At 40.9% G+C, this 20,870-nt stretch overlaps 1 protein-coding gene across 6 annotated transcripts in view; it reads right to left on the bottom strand.

Moving 5' to 3' along the window:
* COL13A1 (collagen type XIII alpha 1 chain) overlaps positions 1-20,870 on the bottom strand; it is a 248,821-nt gene that overhangs the window by 63,645 nt on the left and 164,306 nt on the right. Inside the window, exons 20-27 of one of the 6 annotated variants that reach the window (XM_048505280.1) lie at positions 17,383-17,436; positions 13,528-13,560; positions 7,465-7,491; positions 6,672-6,734; positions 5,585-5,638; positions 4,936-5,022; positions 3,050-3,118; positions 406-429 (exon numbers count right to left, since the gene is read on the bottom strand). In XM_048505280.1, the coding sequence (XP_048361237.1) occupies positions 406-429; positions 3,050-3,118; positions 4,936-5,022; positions 5,585-5,638; positions 6,672-6,734; positions 7,465-7,491; positions 13,528-13,560; positions 17,383-17,436 (411 nt within the window). The remainder of the gene's footprint in view (positions 1-405; positions 430-3,049; positions 3,119-4,935; positions 5,023-5,584; positions 5,639-6,671; positions 6,735-7,464; positions 7,492-13,527; positions 13,561-17,382; positions 17,437-20,870) is intronic. The other 5 variants (XM_048505279.1, XM_048505281.1, XM_048505283.1 and 2 more) reach the window with 5 other exon arrangements.

Here is a 20,870-nt window from a genome sequence, read left to right as displayed (position 1 = left end):
CAGATGTTCATGGACTACAATTCCCATCAGCCCCTGCCAGCCAATTGGAGAGCCACAGGTTGCAGACCCCACATCTGGAGAGCCACAGGTAGCAGACCCCTGTGCTAGCCTATACTTAATTCCAGTAGAAAAATTATTTTGTTTTTATTGCACTATTTTTAAACTTCTGCTTTTCAGCCCCAAGCTTTTGGGATGAAGTACAGTAAAAACAGAAACAAGGCACATTAACTTCATGAACCCATCAGAATAGAAAAATAGTTATTGTGTGACTTTTTTGCATGTGATTTTGGACTTTTTAGCTCAGTGTGACCCAAATTTTATAATAAACTTATGACTTATCCTATATCAATAGAACTGAAATTTGGGTATAAATCACAACACAGAGAGACATGACAATATACTCACCACGAGGGCCAAGTTTTGTATTTCCTGACAGGAAAAATAAATATATTGGGAAGTTAAAGTTTTCTCCAGAAAGGGTATATCTTCGTGTGTGAAGGCTACTCAAGGTTACTCAACAAACTTCCACTGCAGAGTGGGGATCCTGGTGCCACTTCCTGACAACTTTAAAGGACAGTCATCCTAGCCCCATACAGGCCATCTTTCTGGAGGTAGACGGGACTCAATGTGTGCTCCAAGGGAGCTACATAAGTCCATCAGCCAAACTGTCTCATAGTGTACAGTGTTCCCCATCAATCGTTAGGCCACACTAAAAATACTAGTGTAGTAAGGTAGCTTACAGACATAGCTTGAGCTTTCATAGCACTCATCAAAGAGAAAAAAGTCATAACAGCAAAATGGAATTTGTTAAGCAGGAAACCCAGTTTGTTTTGAGCTAAAGTAAAATCCTCACCATTGTGCAAACTTCAATTCAAAGGTAAAAGTTCTTATTAAAAATCTTATGTTGCAAGAAGTTATCTCCACTGATTCCTACAATCTAATGCTTACATCAAAGGATATTGCAACTATAGTGACTAAGCTGCAATATTTGCTGTGATGGATCTAGCAGCAGGAACAGTCATAAAAGCCAGAACTCAAGCATTAAACCCTCACACAACCTGAGCATGTGAGTGGCAGACTGTGAGAGGGAATCATTATCTCCAGCCAGAAAGGGAATTTACTTCTAACTAAAGAAGAATTCCTAGCCCAGGTTCTTGGAACAGAGCTAAGCAATCTTCTGGACAGAGTGGGTAGTAGAACTGAGGGAACTGATAGGGAAAGAGATTGTGTCAGAGAGGGATCAATTCTTTTGTCAGAAAGGGGAACTCATACTGTATGTGTGAGAGAGATTTCCGCTCACTACTTCTATAGTAGGATTTACTTCAAATGCTGTGAATTAATCCTAAGGTATAAAGGTGTGAAGGGGACAGTGAGTTAGAAAATACTGGCTGTTGTGGGTTTTCCCAGCTATATGGGTGTGTCTGGTTGTTTTTGCTCCTAATGTTTTGCTGGCATCTTCAGAGGCATGTCACAGAGAAATGTGATTCTCTGTGGATATTGCACAGAGAGTTTATGTCCTGGAAGTTTATTTCCTCATTAAGGTGGGAGATTCGGATGAAACAAATACCAGATTTGAAATCTGGGCAAATTTGGCCATATTTGGACAAAAATTGTCTGAATATGTCCTGCCCAAATATGAACAAATCCGAATGCAAGGTATTCGGGCTTTTCGGGGGTATTTTTGGTGGTTTTTTCACTTTTTGGCCTGCAAGGGTCGCATTTTAAAGCTAGCGGCACCAAAATTTCAGGTTATCATCCAGAGACTGTCCTGATGATACCACCCGGGTTTGGTGAAGTTTGGTTCAGGGGGGCAAAGTTATGGATCCCCAAATGTTTCCAATGGGAGCTAACAGGAGATGGGAGCTATCCATTTGTGGGTCCATAACTTTGGCCCCCCTGAACCTAACTTCACCAAACTCAGGTGGTATCATCAAAACAGTCTCCGGGTGATACCCTGAAATTTTGGTGTCACTAGCTTTAAAAATGCGCCCCTGACAGGCACCCCAAGAAATTTGCCCAAGATTCTTTGTTCTGCAGTGGTTTGGCTCCATTGTAGCCAATGGGGAATTTCTAAGCAGGCTGCACATTTTTGAAGATAGAGGCACCAGACTTTCAAGGTGGCTCCAGGAGGCCCTCCTGGTAATAGCATCCAGGCTTGGTGAACTTTCCTTCTGGGGGTTATATTTTATGGGCCCCCAAAATGTTTATTTTGTTTCCCCTCTCTTGCACATGAAGCACATGAATGCCCAACTCATCCCCCCCCCCCAGGAGCAAAGTTCACCAAGCTTGGATGCTATTACCAGGAGGCCTCTTGGAGCCACCTTGAAAGTCTGGCGCCTCTATCTTCAGAAATGTGCAGCCAGTGCTTACACACTCAGAAATTCCCCAGAATCTGCCAGGCTCTTCAGCAAATTCTGTGGTGGGAAAAATTAATTTTCCCACCATAGACTTCAGTAGGGCTTTCTGTTATGCCCAACTGGCAATGTGGTAGAGGTTTCAACAGGAGGCACTCTGGTGGGGATCTTGCTCTGGATGGGGGCATTTCCTGCAGGGCTGCTGGTGTGAGTCTCCAGAAAGGAACCAGTCAACTTTGCTAAAGTTTGCTTGTGGGCATCAGGTTCACCTTCAACTGGGTGCCCACAGCATTTTCCTCTCCCACACAAACTTTAGCAAATTTGACTGGTGATGGTGGTAATGAAGATGACTTACTTAGGCTACTTCTTGGTTGCCTCTTCAGAGTCCTGCTTGAGGCAGCTTATGATTAAAACAAAGTAACAATATAAAAACAAGCCACCGGAGATGAACAATATAAAACTATCCATAAAACTGAAGCAGAGCATTTAAAAAGCTGGTTAGATAAAACCATAATTCCCCACCAAGTTACATAGCGTAGGAGGTCCTTTGGCACTCCAGATGTTATGGACTACATTTCCCATCAGCCCCTGCCAGCATGGCCAATTGTCAGGGGCTGATGGGAATTGTGGTCCATAACATCTGGAGTGCCAAAGGTTCGCCACCACTGTAGGGTGTGTGGTTTTAATTTTGTTACCTGTAAGGCTTTATTGATACTGCCGTTGTAATCCACTATTTCATTCCTTCCTGGTTCCCCTTTGGAACCCTGAAAAAAAAAATCAGTCACATATGTGGTTAGGACCTGCAGATTCCATCTAGATCTACAATATCTGAAATATAGATTGGTTTCTCTAAACTAGGCAAGGATTCAAAGTCAGTGCGGGAACAATTTTCAGGTGTTCGCTGATACTCCAAGGTGCTCTTGTTCAAATCAGTGCTTTGGATCAATATCAGCAAAAATTTAAGCATGTGCATTGACAGAAAAATCTGACATTATTTATGATGGTCAGTTTCTTTTCAGCCATTTCTGCAGTGTAAACTAGAAGAAGATCTGCTCTACTCAAATAGAAAAGTGTGTGAGGTCAAAGAGGTCAACTTCAATACACTGGGCTGCTGAAAATCTAACTTCAAAATGGAATAAGTTTTCCTGACTTAGCCTCTGACTAAATCATAATGCAACAATCACCCGTGGCAAATTAGCCCTGATCCTTAAAATTCCGATTTTTCTGCTAATGTGAGACTAGAATATATTACATAGTTTCATTTACCTAAATATCTTCTCATTCCTCATGGCTGAATCTTAATGCAGAAATGAATAATGAGTCACTGTGGTGAACTGCGTCAATGACCAGTTTGTAATGAGAGGAGGCAGCTCCTCCTCTGGTCCAACTTAACCTGCTTCAAGAGTTGCTGAACTTAACCTATCCAACCCTTGTCACATTAAGTACCTTCTGCCGCCACCAGCACGGCCCTCGTTTTATCCAAAAGGAGTCCGTCAAACTCCTGGATAAACTATTGGGAGTTATTTCCTTGTGTACCCTGATGCTGCAAACACCAGGCCCATATGTAAACAAAACTGGTTTCGCACAAGCATAGCCAAGTCTGGGGATGGTTAACCAAACTCAGGTCAACAAACAAAAATAGCAGAAACTATGGATTCTTTATTAATGTATACAAATGGGATACTTTGCAACTTATTAAAAACACTAGGCAGAGTAAGCAGAATCATATCAAACCCAACAAGAACAAAATAATCATCCTGAGCCTTTCATTCTCAGTTAAAACCTCTCTCCAATCTCAACCCTTACCATCCAGAGTTTCACCAGCAAGAAACACCAACTGCCTCTCCCTATCAGCCGTTAAAAACTGAAGTCCAACAACTCTTCATTCTGATTGGTGCAGCCATCAGTGGAAAGATTCTGAAAGACACCTTTCACTATTACCTCACTGGTTGGTGCCAAGCAACAGGCTTATATAGGTCAGTAGAGAGGAAGGATTTTGCTTTGAAAATCCATCACACTCACACAGAAGAACTAAGCAATAAATGAGTTTTTCCCAATACTCTCATTCTGAAGATCTGATCTGGCATGGCTCTAATGTATGTAGTACCTACCTTAACAAAATTAGATAAGTGCCAACCATAATTTACGTTGTCAAACATAACACTGTCACTTGGATTTTCAACAAGGATCAAAACCTTGCATTTCCACATGATTTATAAATACTGTGGGGAAATTTATGGTGTTGCATTTTCATATCTTTTAGATAACTTGTCTAAAAATGAGTTTCTCTCTTTCCAATTCCAGAGCTATTCATATTCATTTAAGTATATTTGGCAGGGAAATTTGATCAACTACTTCAAAGAGTCTGTATGAAGAAATTATATTTTCTGCATGGACAATTTGATGAAATTTGATGGCCTTCAGTGCTTAAAACATATAATTGGCAGTTCCATCCTTGGCATGAACATAGAAGGATACAACTCTGCTTTTGATGGCACTGTGAATGTCCTACAGAAGAAGCATTGTTTCTCACATGCATTTGGAATGTTCAGTACACCTATAAAAGGGCAGAGTTATTTACCTTTGGTCCAGGAGATCCAGGCAATCCTGGCGATCCAGGTTCCCCTTTACCTCCCCCAAGTGCATTTCCAGAATCTCCTTTTTCTCCCTAGGAACAAAGAAAGATGAACAATGGTCAATTGATTATCATACCTTTAGATTTCCAGGATGGAACCTTCTTAGGGTAAGTGAAAGGGGGTAGAAAGTTATATTGAGAAAGTATTCCTGGCAACATTTCCCCATAATGATATCTTCGATTACAGCTTCATGGTTGCTTCCACATGGTGGGTTTTCCTGACCTTAATTTTGGAACCAGAATTTTCGGAGTTTCCAAACAACTTGATGTAATTGTCTGGTTCTAGGGTTTCCACATTCTTCAACATGCTCCTTTTCAAACCTACTTTAATCCAATCTTTTTGAAGAGAGTTCTGTCCTAATGTTTCAGAGGGTAGACATATTAGTCTGCAGTTGACACCTACAGTTCAGTATAAGGTAGCATGCATATGCGCACACACAAAGATTGTATTCAAGTTATGGATTACGCTTACTCCGCATTTTTTCAGGGCATTTTAAACAACACACTCACACCTAATTGTCATCAAATAACTATGTAAGAAAATTGACCATGCTTCATGGAACCATTCCCCCTTCCTTTGCTTAGCTAAACAAACCTTTTGTCCTAAGATTCCAGGAGGTCCTGGATCACCAAGAGCTCCTTTTTCACCCTGTTGGCCGAATATAAAGTTAGATACTGGCTGCAACGGTCTGTCAGATTAGTTGAATATTAGTAAAGCTGTACACAAGCAAAAGGCATCAAATATGTCTAAAAGTTCACTCCTATTCCCTCTAGCTTTAATTCTGAAGATCAAGACTTTCAGAACAGGTATACCTACTTCTTTCAGCAAAGCCCTCTTTTTTTGTATTGCACCATGGCCATATGGCCATTATTTCATTACTTCTCAAATATGATAGAAGACACCAGATGCATCCATATGACCATATGTGTTTAAACCATTTGGTCCTGAATTGTTTCATGGATTTCAACTGTGCAACTGGGCCTGATGATCAAGCCAGTAGTAGCCCATACCAAACAACCGGACCTAACTTTCCCCAGGGAGATGTTGCTGGGGGTGGGAAAGCTGAAGATAAGGTGACAGATAAAGGTATGTTGACTGGTAGGTGGGAAGGAGAGAAGGAAGCAGAAATAGGGAAGAGGCTATGGGGACTGCCAAGGAAAGGAAAGAAGAAATAGTTGGGGTAGGCAATGCAGGAGAAAATTAGATGCCTCTTGCCACAAGTCCTTGCAGGTTCCCTGCTAATTTTCTTTATAGCCCTGACCTATGATCATGCACTTGGAACAGGTCAAATCAATCCATTCTACTGCTTAACCCTAAAAGTCCTGTTTCCATATCCTGCTAAGGTGTGCTAACTTAAAAGAACACCATTGATTCTGTGATGACATATTTTTCTTTATATTTATTTGACAAAGATTATGATGTTTTGTATATTATGAACAGCAGTACCTTGACTTATCATGGCTCAAACCATGTAGTCCAGAAGTTTAATATATATAATTTCACACCTTTCAAAAAACATGTTAACCTGTTCTTATGGCACAGCACACAGATGTAAGTAAACAATTAGAAGCATTCTTCCCAAGCATTGAGATGCAGGTCAAAGCAACCTGAACAAGGGTAGGGTTGGTGAACACGCAGTGAATATCACAAAACCAAGCCCAATCATTTTACAAGGCCCTACCCTCTGCCCCCTCTTCCCTGGGAAACCTGGGGGCCCCGTCTTCCCCGCAATTCCACGTTCTCCCTTTTTAAGTAAAAAAGTGAGAGAGACAGAGAGAAATTATGCTACACATGACTGGTGCTCTCAAAGTGCAATAACATCACCAAAACATAAATCATGTGCTCCCAAACACAATTTCAGCCTTAATAAGGAAGACCCAAAGCTCATGCTCTGGCATACTAAAACCAGAGAATGTGTCACAAAATGGCAGTTGGATAAGTAGCTACTGTTTTAGCAAAAAATACAGAGCAAACTGATACAGGCCTGGGCATTGTTCCTCTGTAGTTCACAAAATATACCATATTTTGTCTATTATAGGTTTGATTTGATTTATACAAAAATAAACTATAAAACTGCATATATTTTATGGGAAAATGAGGAAACATAAAATGGCAGTCATGGTGATTTATCCAAGGGAGAAATGAAAATGAACTGGAGATTTCTTGCTTGAGGGTAAGGATGCAAACTATGGTCACATTTCCATCATAAACCATTGAACCAGGCCTTACATGTCGTTGGGTTCTAATAAAGTATAGATTGTGAGCAAAGATGTAATGAAGAAAATAATTGTCTGAGAATTAAATTTCATTCTCTAGGAGGAAGATGCAAAAAAAGGAGAGGAAAGATAAACATAAACTGCATTGAACATCTTCACTGATAAGACATTTACATTGTGACCATAGCACCAGCACTCTCCTTAACAATGAAAAACAGATAAAGCAGATTTAGAAGTCAGTTTCATTAAATGCAGTACCTTTGCTCCTGGGATCCCTTGTTCACCCTGCATTAAGAAAAAAGGGCAGAAATATAAACTGTAAAAATGCGAAAGCGATTCTTTTCATTTCAGTACAGAGTAGGCAAACTCTTCTTGACAAAGGATTCATGCCAGACCACCACTTGACAGCGTTACTTGAATTGCTAATTAGTACAAAGTGTTCCACCGGGTCTCACACACTGGGCTAAATTGGCTAATACGAAATTCTATGGAACTAATTGGACGAGAAATATTAAAAAACAAGAATATAAATGCAAAAAGTTAGGAATATTCAGGCCTGAGGGTAGAACCAGAGCCAAAGATAATGAAGACAACTCAAGCTTTCCAAATCTATGACCTGTTTTGCACAGGCCCCCGCAGCGGCTGCACAGTGGCATGTGCACCAGCAGCTGCACACCACACCCCACAGAGGCACCTCTGTTTTGTTTCCCCACACTTATGTTATCTCCCTGCAGAACTCCACAGAGAGAGAAGGTAAGTGTGCGGAAGGCAGGATGTGCCTAAAAGCGGCGCCTGCAACCTGGTGCCATTTGCACAGCGCTGGCTGGGAAATTCTGTTTTCAGGGAAGAAGCACGGCACTGCCTTGATGTAGCGGTGGCGGCCGTGCAAACAGTGCCCCTGGAACAGTGTTTTTACCGTTCTAGGGGTGCTGTTTTGGCCCTATGGAGGGGCCTGAGTAGCTTCATTCACACACATATCTTCTGTACACTGATTTCTCCTCAAAGAGAAATGAAAGAGAAATCCCTCTTTTAAAAGAGAATAAGATAAATCAATGGCTATATCTATTTTTTCCTCTTTTTCTCTTTTTTAAAAGGTTAATTTTCCTCCTCTTTTTGTACCCTTTTGAAACTTCAGCCCTTGCAAGTTGTTTTATGTTACACATCACAGGGTGGTGCTCTTCCAGGAGGACATGAAGGATTTGGGAAGATATTGCTTGCCTCTGAGGATCTACAGAGTGAAATTTTAGAACATTTCAGAACTTCCCTTCCTGTCTCTCCTCCCTTTATCTTTGATCAAAATGGAATTGATTGGAAACTGACTCCAAATTCCTAAAAAGAGCGACAGAAATGGATTATTACTCCAAAGAGAAATTCTGTAAAAAAGAATTAAGAAAACTTTTCTTAATGATAGTATTTGCTAGGGAGAATCTGTATGTTAGAATTATTCACAGTCCGCTTCAGCTGCTGGTTCTTTCCCAGTACTTAGAACTCTACAGGTCATTTTTTCCAGATAGATTCCAAAACTAGAATTTAGGCAAACTTGGTGAAAATAACAGCGGAACAGGGGTGGGATGGAGTATGATTGCAGAAGAAAAGGGTAAGCACAGGCAGAGTCGCGTTAGGAGCAGGATCAGTGCAAAATTCCCCCCCCCCCCCACATGGATTTTATACTGTGGTTTATTGGCCCGTGCGGAAGGGGCCACAGATAGGAATAAGCACCCCCTGCCTCAATAATGCTCCCCTTTGCCTACTTTCTCTGTATCCCCTAGTTATATCTCTGCGAACAGAGGTTAGATTCACAGTAACTGTTCATTAAGTCCCAAGAGGAGCTGTAACAAAGAACTTTCTTCATTCATAGTGCATGGAAAAATTAACAGGAACATTTAAATATGTTAACAGAACCTTCTTGTAAATAAAAAATAAAATAAAACTGAGCCTGGAGACAAAATGTGGTTTCAGTCTTGGGCTCATTCCGCAAATGCAGAATAATGCACTTTCAAACTGCTTTCAGTGCTCTTTGAAGCTGTGCGGAATAGCAAAATCCACTTGCAAACAGTTGTGAAAGTGGTTTGAAAACGCATTATTTTGCATGTGCAGAAGGGGCCTTGGTGTTTAGGCTAAGATTGTCATCATTCATTCACTCAGTATTTACCGAGAATCCAGATTAGGTCATTGACAATTTGATACATTCGAATGTGTTTCTGTGTTGTTCTTCTGTCTCTTTCAAACTTAATTTGTGGCAACACTTAAAACCTAAAATATAATTGTGCAGCACTATGCCATCCAAAGCTGTAACATCCTCTTAATTTTTTCTCCCTCTCTTCTTCAATTTAATGAACTACTTATTGTTATTTTATAACCAGCTGAATCAGCTGTTTTTCTCTTGGAGGCAGCCAAAGCTGATGCTTATTATTTATTTCCTTTTTATTATCACTATTTCATAAACATGTTATTACTACCACAATCATTACAAAATTATAGGCTTGAGTCTCCACCTTCCAAATGTAACAAAAGCTGATAATTTGACATTGGCCGTTTCCGAGATTTGTCATTATAGCGCCTCTATCGCCGCTAAGAAGTTCTAAGGGCGTGAGCGCGAGCTGTTCGCACGCAAGCGTGGGCGAAAGCAGGCCAAGCAGAGGCCCCTCAGAGAGGCATGTCTCAAGACGGAGTCGCTTTCTTTTCATGTCAGATTCTCACTGCCTCCGGAATTCCTGGAGGTTGGAGGACAGTGTGGGCGGGCTTCCACGGCCAGCAGGCATGGCGACGGAGACATCGTGAGTGGGGCGGAGAAGGAGACAGCTGCCTTCCTGGCGCTGTTCGCGACCGCGTCGCTGAAGACGCTTCAACAACAACCCTTTAAAGCATTGTTGTTTAGGGCGGCCTGACGCTCTGGGGGAAGGAAGCGCAGCCAGGTCGGCCCCTGGAGGTCGGAGGACAGTGCGGGCGGGCTTCCACGGCCAGCAGGCCACTCTGCACGGAGACATTATCGCGGAGTGGGCGAGAAGGAGATATTGCCCGGGCGGCGCGCGTTCAAGACCACCGCTTGCCGCGGGAAGACGCTTCAACAACAACCCTTTAAAGGGTTGTTGTTTAGGGCGGCCTGACGCCGCCCTGGGAGGAAGGAAGCGCAGTCAGGTCGGCACCGCGCCGCCGGGAAGACGCTTCCCCCCCAACAACAACCCTTTAAAGGGTTGTTGTTTAGGGCGGCCTGACGCCGCCCTGGGAGGAAGGAAGCGCAGTCAGGTCGGCGCTGCTGCGTTGCAGCAGCGCCGCCTGTGCGAACAGCGGCCTGGGGGCGGCGTTTTTACCGCCCCCAGGCCGTCGTTTTTGGGCCGTGCGGAAACGGCCATTTATATGAGTGCCATGAGAGAAAAGTTAAAGGTTAAATCATTGAATGGGGTTTACTTCTGAATAAATATATGGAAGGCTTGCGCGCTTGAATATGGATTTTTACAAGGAATATAGTGCTACATTAAATGCCAAGAGGAAACCAAGTTATAATTCCGTTTCCCACTCAGTGAGGCAGACACATTCTTCAGCAATTGGAAATAACCAGAGGTGGGATCCAACCAGTTCTCACCACTTCTCTAGAAGTGGTTAGTAATTTTTTCTGAGTGCCGAGAAGGGGTTACTAAAGCAACCTCCCTGCCCAATAGGGACTGGAGGTGCGTGTGTGTGGCGGCGCCACTGTTTGAATCCCACCACCATCGGAACCTTTTTGGATCCCACCACTGGAAATACCTCATGTGTGGAATAACACCCAAACAACAAGCCTTCTCAGAGAGGAAAGAACTATTAATGCACATGACAGATACATGTTCATTTTTTTGCATTCTATTTTTGCTTGTTGATAAATAAGATTTCATAATACATTAAAAACTTGTAAAACCTGTTTGACTATATAGCAGGACAAAAATATTATGTATTCACTACAGGAAAGTCCATCTGTTATTGGGGAGGAAGTATATCTTACATGTTTAAGGCTCCACACCACTGCTACCCAGCTGATCAGGAGAAGGATTAGCATTGAAAGCATCTCTGAGCAAGACACACCCTCCCCCCCCCCCCGACCTCGCTGGTGTGTGTGTGTGTGTGTGTGTGTGTGTGTGTGTGTGTGTGTGTGTGTGTGTGTGTGTGTATGCATATGTAAGGGGGTGAGGCTTGAACCAGAAAGCTCACATGGTGTGCTTTCTACTCCTCCCTTCCCACCTTTATACAACATTGAGTACATTGGGAGCCATAAGAGCTTTAGAAATCCAATGTAGCAATTTCTGCACTTCCAGTTTTGAGATGTTTCTCTCCCCATTTTTTTAAAAAATATTTTGAATTCCATCCCCCCCTCCCCCCAAGGTACATGGCCCCATTGCACAAATTTTTTGATCCAAAACTCTGGGTCCATGCTCAGAATTAGATATAACCATAAACATAATATGAAGTTCCTACTGTGGCTGCATTCTAGTATAACTAAGAGAACCCATGATGGGGCTGATGAAAGGAGCAGTTTTGATTCTCAGTAGATAAGCTCGCAAGCAGGCTTAGCCCTCAACCCAGTACTATTTCCTGTTACGTTCCCCCACTTATGGAAAACAACAAAGCAATGAATTTTGAGACAATGCTATAGTCAGAGCAACATCTATCCCCCCACACCTAATGCTGGATGGCCCAGACCACACCAAAGCTTTCACAAGGGATTTGTATGCAAATGGTCTCACACAACAACATATACATTTTCTGTCAAATACATATCTCACTGTAATGTTGTCAGTTATATACAAGACTGTAACTGCCTAGTAAATAAAGAATGGTATTCCTATTATTAAATAATTATGATTTATCTATCTAAAACACTTATAATATCTCTGTAACATGAGTATATTTTATGAATGATGGCACTGCTATGTAGTAGCTTTGGGCATATTCCATTCAAAACATTGATTTGCTGGCATATGAATGCTTCTTTTGATCTCTATTCTTTAAAGAAACGAGTGGACATGTTAATAGGGCTGAAATCAACTTTCTGTGGAAGTTCATTAATGTGGTGGTTGTCCATTATGCTCTTATTTTGAACAGATATGAATGTAAAGGTTAGGATTTTGATAGCCACAATATTTTCTATGAAGGATCTTAGCAGTTAGGCCCCCTTTGTGAGATTATAATGATTTCCATATGGCAAAACAACTGATGTGGTATTTCCATGAATACATTTGCATAGTGGAGGCTAGTATGATGCCACAGTCATAGGGAAGTTTAAATTATGTGTGCATCCTTATCATCATCCCACCTGTCTTCCACAGGACAGGAACAGTGCTCACAAGAGGAGATTACTGCTGCTTCAGCAATTCAGCAAAGCGGGGGAGGAGGGTGCTTTGCCAGTCCTGCAAAGCTCTCATGGAAGCCCTCCAGAGCACCAAACAAAATGGTGGATTGGGAATGCAAAGGAGTTGTCCACAGTAAGCCGAGGACTTGAACATAAAATCTCCCAGGGAGATATTAGTGAGATTCTGCTTTAACAGCTGGAAGTCACCTTATGTGCAGATTGCAGAGGGAAGAGGAAGAATGATGTGAATTGAATATTTCTTATCTCACCAGATATTGAACTTCTACCAACACCAATCTCCTTGTTAACATATACGAATAATTAGTTAAATAAAAATGGAAATGTTCATCCTCCCTTTCTGCTTTAATCTTGCTAGATTTTTGTTATTTTCCCTCATGATGTTTGGAATATAATTTGATATCTTAACGTTGGGGGTTGACTGAATAGCAGGCACCATATTTTAATGTTTTCATCTTTCCATATCACCTTTTTTTGTTTGTTTTTGTGTCCTATTATTCTGCTATTGATGGTGTTTTATTCTGTTGTAAATGACTAACTAACTAACGATAAATAAATAAATATTATTTCCAAAAAGTCAAGGGAAACATGTATGTTTTTCCATTGTCATGAAAACTGTCCAGACATAAATCTGTCCTTCTACCTAGGATTTCCCAAGTATCCCTTGCTGCCTTGAGAAACTGAAGCTAGGCAGAAAGGCAGCATAAAATATTTCAAATAAATAAATAATGGTAAAATAAACCCTCATTCTAGCTTATCCATCTGAACCATGTCATACTTTTAGCTACGTTCATTAAGAAATCATGGTTGGCTGCAGTTCTCCATAGAGTCTGCCTACAAATAAAGGTTGAAGTGGATTTTTTTGTTTCTGCTTTCACTACTTCCTAAAATTACTATTTGGCTCTAGATGGATGCCATACTTGCAATTCTATCTTTCATCCATGCCCTTGATCCAAGAGACGCCACCTGAGTAGAAAACTAACCTTTATCCCTGTCACCGCAATTCCAGGAACCCCCTGACAGAGAAAAAGAAAAAATAGAAACACCTTGATTGAAGCAAAATCAAGCATTCTTTGGGAAAGAGAAGCAGAGATTTGTTTATTTATTTGCCAAAGCACACAAAAGAGAATATAAATCAGAAGCCTAAAACTTTGGAAACTTATTAGGGCCAACTTAAACATGTCTGCAATAGAATTGTTTATTTAAAACTGAGTCTACCCCAATCAAATATAATGCAAACTCTTATGTTTACAGCAATAAATGATGTGTGAATGAGTGGAACTGAAGTCTGCTTACCTTCTCGTGCTCTCTATCCCCACACACTTTTCTCTCAGCAGAGCTTACTCCCACTACTTGGCTGAGGAGAAAAGTGCTTGAGGTGTGCCATAGTTGAGGGAAGGCTTCATTTCTCCTTACTAGTACACCACGGTTCTAAAAATCCCCCCCCCCCAACTTTATACATCATTGGAACAGGCTCAGTTTAAACAAATGGATCTACTGCTGTCTCATTATTTGGCCCTCAGGGGCTCCTTCATGAAGAAATTAGTTACGGGGAGACGATTCCCTTGAAATATATTTTACTATACTGTTCAGGTAAAGCAAAGCTGCACAATTTTTGAAAATTAAAAACAAGAGACTTACAGGGGATTTTAACACATCAGTTCCACCTCAGAAAAGAACACCAGATTCCAGGGAGAAATTTAGAGGAGAATCCTTCATCATGGAAGATGTTCTTAGTCTGTGTGAGGCAAAATCAAAGCCAAACACACTGGGCAGGTGCATTGTATGAACTAGAATTCCTGCCCTCTAGAAAGCACCCAATATTCTGCCGTGGCATGAAGGGCTTTTCTAGAGACTCACTGGAATTCCTCAGCAGACAAATCAATGCAGATAAAATCCTCCTAGGGAAGAAATCTAAAAATAACTCACCCTATCCTTCTCCTTCACTAACAGCCTTTTTCTTCCTCTCAGTTCTTTTAGAGAATTTGTGCTATTGCACTGGTGCATCCATTTATCTGCTAATGTTGTCTGCTAATATATCTTACCTGGCTGCCACACAGCCACAATTTAAACCCACTTTTCATTACAAAGTTTCCTGGGGAGTTAATGGCTTCATGGATGCACGCTGACAAATTTAGCATTACTTTTTGTTTGAGAAACATGAGAATACCAGGACACTAAGAGATTAACAGAAATGAAATTACACAAAACAAAACCATTGGCCAGGATGGATTCTTTAGAATAAATAGGAAAATAAGCTGGAAAAAATAAATAATAGCTCACACATCCAGACACTTGCATTTATCTGCACAGTACAGTAAAATAACTAGATCAAATGAGGGGAAGTTATCTCCATTATAAGTTTATTGTATATTATCCTGATTTCTCATCTTCTAACCCATGTGGTATTTTGTATACATAAAAAAGACAGACAATGCTGATGCAAAGTCAAATGAAAATCTTAGCTTACAGCTTTTTTAAAAAGCAGAAGAATATACTTTATATAAAAATTCTGCTGACTCCTTCTCACTCTCTATTACAACGGCAACCTGCAGGTGGATTCAGATGGACAGTCAAGATAGCAAGCACTGTTTAAAACAGCCATGCAGACTGTTTAAAACCAAACATACAACTTTATAAGTTTTACAGAATAAGTCTTAAAAATGCTATCTTTCAGTGGCTTTACCACCTCAGGTCATGTGAAGAAACCTATTGTGAGATTTGAAACACATTCTATGGTTGTCAGGAGGCTACTACAAAACAATGCCCCCCTTAGTAAGCCATCCGTGCTAGGCTTGTATCAAATGACAGGAGACCTCACGTTTATCAGGTCGCTACGCTGTGAATCCCCACACCTTCAAGTAGGTACTGAGATATCATGGACTCAAAATGTAGCTCAGTCTATACCAGTGATGGTGAACCTTTTCGAGGCCGAGTGGCCAAACTGCAACCCAAAACCCACTTATTTATCGCAAAGTGCCAACACGGCAATTTAACCTGAATACTGAGGTTTTAATTTAGAAAAAACGGTTGGCTCCAAGGCACACATTACTTGGGAGTAAGCTTGGTGGTAGTCGGTGGCTTTGCTTTGAAGCAACCGTGCAACGCTTCGAGTGGGTGACTCACAATTCTAGGAGGGTTTAAGAAGCAAGCCCCATTGCCAGCAACCGAGCTTACTCCCAGATAAAGGATTGCACTTTAGTTCTTCCCATGAAAATCAGTGGGGTTTAACAGCACTTAACAGGGTTACCTACACATCGTGCCCAGCGGCCCAGGCCAGTCTAGATGTGTTTTTCCGGGGCCCCCATGATGTGATTTTCTACCCTCCCCACATGACAAACTTTGTGCACGCGTGGCCACAGAGAGGGCTCTGAGTGCCACCTCTGGCACCCGTGCCATAGGTTCGCCACCACTGGTCTATACGATAGGTACTTCCAAATGATCCAAGGAAGAAAGTGCAGGCCATCATAAAAGTATCCCCATGACTTCTGTTATAGTCTTTAGTTGACGTTGACCATTCCCTACAGATGTCAGCTCAGTGATGCTGGTGTGAAACAAGCTGTCAGAATGAGCCACCGGGCAGAAATGTAATATCTGCTCAGCAAAAGAAGGACCAAGACAATTTTTGGGAAACACAAAGTGATAAAAATTCCCTTGGCAAAAACATAATCGTCAAACAAGTCTTGCGATAAGTGCTCAGTGGCTTTATGATGAAGGTGGCCATGTGGGTAATTAGTCTACATATCTGTGCATTCTACATGTTAGTGTCAGTTAGGCTTCTTGGGTGAGAACATCAGATTATAACAGCCAGTGCAAGAAATGAAGTGAGGACAGATTGAAAGATTATTAGAAATGGAATAATGCACATCTGGTGAACTCGGTGCCCTGTATGAGCGACAAAGAGACCACCTGAAGAAACAGAATCAGATCATAACCAAGAAGGGCTTGCAGACAAGTTCAAATGAGGAGAGGTGTGAAGCAGATAGGGATTGAGGAAGAGGGAGAAGGATCATACCTCTCAACTTTCTGAAACAGAAATCAGGGACAAAGCTAAAAAACACAAGGACAGAAGATGGATATCAGGGATTCTATGTAATAACAGGTGAAAGAAACAGTCAGAAATGCACCAGATGTAAGTAATGTTTAGTAACTGTGGGCTAAAGACATGAAGCAGATTGTATGCAGATAAATATGTATCATTGAAGAGATGGCATGTCAGTCCCTTATATATGATTTTAATTCTTCAGTCATTTCAAAAAGTTTAATAGGTTCTAAAATATGCATATTGTATGTCTCAGTTTCACATAATAATTTAAACTCAAGCACAGCCATGAATTTAAACTGAAGCATGTTCTTCAATATAAATTCTTAGAAATGCAGAAGAGCTATATTGAAGTACACGTTTAAGTTCAAATTCATGACTGTTTAATCTTGATTTGTAGCAGTCTCTCTATTTGCACTAAATTATATTAACTTACTGCCTTAATTCCCTACTAATCATGGTTACTGATAACATACTGAAGTTTCATCTTGTCACATAGCAATTTCAATGACCAGATAGCCGGTGCATCTTTTCTGTGCCTGGTGAGTCCTACTTCAGACACATAATACAGGAATAGGCATGCCATTTGTTCAGGAAAATATTTCTTCCTGAATCTTTCTCCTTTGCTAAATTCCGCTTTATGCTATTATATTTGAAGAGCAGGAAATAAATGTAAAGAGTATGAAAGGAAACATTAGAGACATCACATTGGTGTAATATTTGAAACTCGGGAAGCTTGTTGAGAGGTATGGGTAAGTGTGGCTAGAAAAAGCAGGTGCCATTCCTTGCAGAATACCTGAAATCCTTGTTTTCCTGGTAGCCCTGGTACCCCTGGCATGCCCATCTCCCCCTGGAAGAGGAAAACAAAATACAGGAGATGAAGGAGGAGAAGGAGGGGAATGTAACCCCCATGTGGTCACTAAAACAACAGAAAACTTTGTATTCTGTAACATCTCAAGAAACTCTGATGCTGTGGAATAGAAGTCAACATGAAACATCTCATACAACCAAATCTTTATCTTTGATTGTAATACTGAGTATGTAATACATTTAAACCATCATGTGGCGGCTGGCCTCCACTCGGGCCAGGGCCTTTACAGCCCTGGCCCCTGCCTGGTGGAACGCTCTCCCTCCAGCTGTCCGGGCCCTGCAGGACCTTAGTGAGTTCCACAGGGCCTGTAAGACTGAGCTGTTCCACCGGGCTTTTGGGGAGACCAGCCGCTGATTGCCCCCCTTTTTTATAACATTGGTTGGACCCTGCCGTCCCCCCTCTTAGGGGGTTTAGTTGTGAGACGCCATCTATTGTTATTGTGTTACTGTGTTGCGTAACTAGAACGCTGCGTTTTAAGGGGGCTTAGTTTTAAAATGTGCAGAGTCATAATTTAATTATTTCTGGTTGTTTGCTGATTTTATTTGTACTCTGCTTGTATATTCTATGTTCACCATCCTGAGCCCTTCGGGGGAGGGCAGTATACAAACTTAATTAATGATAATGATGATAATGATAATAACATTATTTATTTAAAAGATTTGTATGCTGCCTTTCTGGATCTGTTTGAAATGACACTGAAACAAGAAAACAGAACAAAGTGATTATGGCGCCACCATAATTTGAATGGAGAAATGCTCTCCTGAACATAAAATAATGTCCAAATCAAATCAGCATCTGGCTGTGCCAGTAAAATAGTACTTGGGGTACTATGTGGCTGCTTGGGGTACTGGCTGCTGTGGCAGCCAGTAAAATAGTACTTGGGGTACTATGTGGCTGCTGTTCCATTCGTTCATAGACTGTGAAGTTGTGCACAGTTGCAGAGATATTATATGAATGCTCCAAAGCAAAGGTGGTGATAAACTGAAGTCCCTTTTTGCAACTGCCAACTCCCTGCTCACTAAGTTGCTTCAATTGCCTTATTTTATGACGCCTGAAAACAGTTGGTCTTTGATAGGAAAACAAAGGTCAATGGTCTATTTGCACAAGAGTAGTGTTCCTGCAAGTAGCCCACATTGATTTTGTAAAAACTGAATGAGAATTTCTCACTAATTGTAAGGTTGAAAGGCCTAGTGAGATTGTAGTGCCTCTGACTCATGAAAAAAGTTATTGAAAAAGTTATTGACCTGTTCCTCTGAAAGTCAACAATCAGTCTTTTGGGATTTGAAAGAGTTCACTGTGCTTTCAGTCACAAAACTGCTGTAACACTTATTTATAGCCCAATCCTACACTAAATTACACCAATCTAAAGTAACAGATTTCGATGGAGTTCAACTGGAGCAACTATGTAAAGGATCGCAATGTTATTGATATTTTCTAGATCACATTTCTTTTTCAGGTTTGTGCTGTGGTCCAAAAAGTCCCCACAGCTATGTGGTAAGCTGCTCAACAGCGACAGTTTGTAATGTGAGACGATGCACCATGAGATGAAGAGGCAGCACCTTGTGAATGAAGTGCTAAATGAACCAGTTAGTTGCCTTGGCTTTGGGCCTTAATAATTTTCATCCTTAAATTGAAAGTACGTACTTCAAGCCATGCACGAAAGCTGCAGAAAGGGTCATCTTTGTGCTGATTTCTCCCATACAATGTTTAGGATCATTTACCAATTCAGTGCAGGGACATTATCACATTCTGTGTTTCCCTGCCTCTATAGCTCAAGAAGGTGGGAAAACAACACCCAACACTCTGTAATTGATTTTGTAAGGGATTTTATATGTTTAAAAGGAGATGAAGAGAACTGGATTTGGGGATGGCTCCCCGATGTGTACATATCATGAATAACAGCTAGCAACATCCACATCTTTCACCTTGAATTAGATGTTTTTCTCAAATTAGATGTATTTCCGTGACCTTGCTTTCTCTAAGGACACTTCATATATTTAATTGATTTATTTACTTCATTTATACACTATCTTTTTCTCCTGAAAGTGGTTTACATCATTCTCCTCTTCTCCATGCCATTCTCACAACCACCCTGCGAGGTAGGTTAGGCTGACAGTGTATGACTGGTCTTTCTACTTATTTGGTACTGTACTATCTGCACCTGGGTACAGAATATCTTTTAAGAAGCAACCCCAACAAGAGGATAATATAAACATTAACATCAGTTTGTATAGTGGATTTATATTAATTAGTGGTTGGAGTTTGAGGGAATTCATGTCCCTTTTTGTAAAATGATCTTCAGGCTAAAATACTTGGATGAACACTGAATTGCTCCTACCAAACGCGCTTCGCTAATAAACTTGAATGCACATAATTTCATGTAATCAACAGCCTGACGCTGGCAGGTAACGTATTCTGGTTATCTTTCATTTTATTCTAAACAAAACACTTGTCCCAAAATAAGAACCTTCAAAGGTTCAGCACTTTCCAACACAGAGTCCAGACACAGATATCACTTCAGTCGTATCAGAAAGTTTCCCCCGATAGATGATTTTGTGAGTGGCCTGAATATTAAATCCATGTAATCCAGTGCACCTGACATGTAGAAGGATCATCCCATAACTGGCAAACAGTCAGCACTGATATTACTGCCTTAAACACCACTGGTAACACGAGACATTCTTCTCCCTCACACTATTGGTTAGATACAACCAGGGATTCCTGAAATAATTCAGCCCTCATAGTCTTATTTTCAAAAGTACAGAATTTTAAACACTTCTCATCCAATGAACTTGCAAGTTTATGTAGCAAGGAGGATGAGCAAAAGGCAGTTTCTATTTTGACACAGTACAAAGCTAATTGATTTAAAACAGGGATCTGGTGCCTATTTTAAAAAAAATTTAATATTTGCTTCAACATTGGCATAGTTTACAGATAAGGTAACTATCAAAACTATTCAACTGGTCAGACTACTCATCTACTTTAACATCATTTGGCACACTTCTGTCTTCATTGCTGTTGCCTCTTGACACTACTTCCATCTTTTTTTGTTTGCCCTCATTGTCCCCAACTTCATTTGCCCTCACTGCTGTCTGATTGTGACAACCCACAAGATTTTAAAGGATACCTATAATACCATCAATTTTGGTTTAATGTATTATGCTATCAACAAAATCAAGCTAACTGAATGGCAATGAGATCACCTAAATTTGAGGAGAAGAGCATAAGGTCCAGACCACGGCCACACAGCCCAGAAAACCCACAACAACCAGTTGAATCCAGCTGTGGAAGCCTTCGACAAAGCATAAAGGAAAATGATGTTAAGAAGAAGGGATAGCTAAGGAAATAAAAAGGTGTTGAACTGCATAGAAACAAAAAAAAGTTTGCAAAAGTGTCACAAATTACAAAAAAAT

This window comes from Sphaerodactylus townsendi, linkage group LG08 (genome assembly GCF_021028975.2).
Source record: "Sphaerodactylus townsendi isolate TG3544 linkage group LG08, MPM_Stown_v2.3, whole genome shotgun sequence".
Classification (NCBI taxonomy): Eukaryota; Metazoa; Chordata; class Lepidosauria; order Squamata; family Sphaerodactylidae; genus Sphaerodactylus; species Sphaerodactylus townsendi.
The sequence above is the reverse complement of the archived record's forward strand: the minus strand, read 5'-3'. Positions and strand labels throughout refer to the sequence as shown.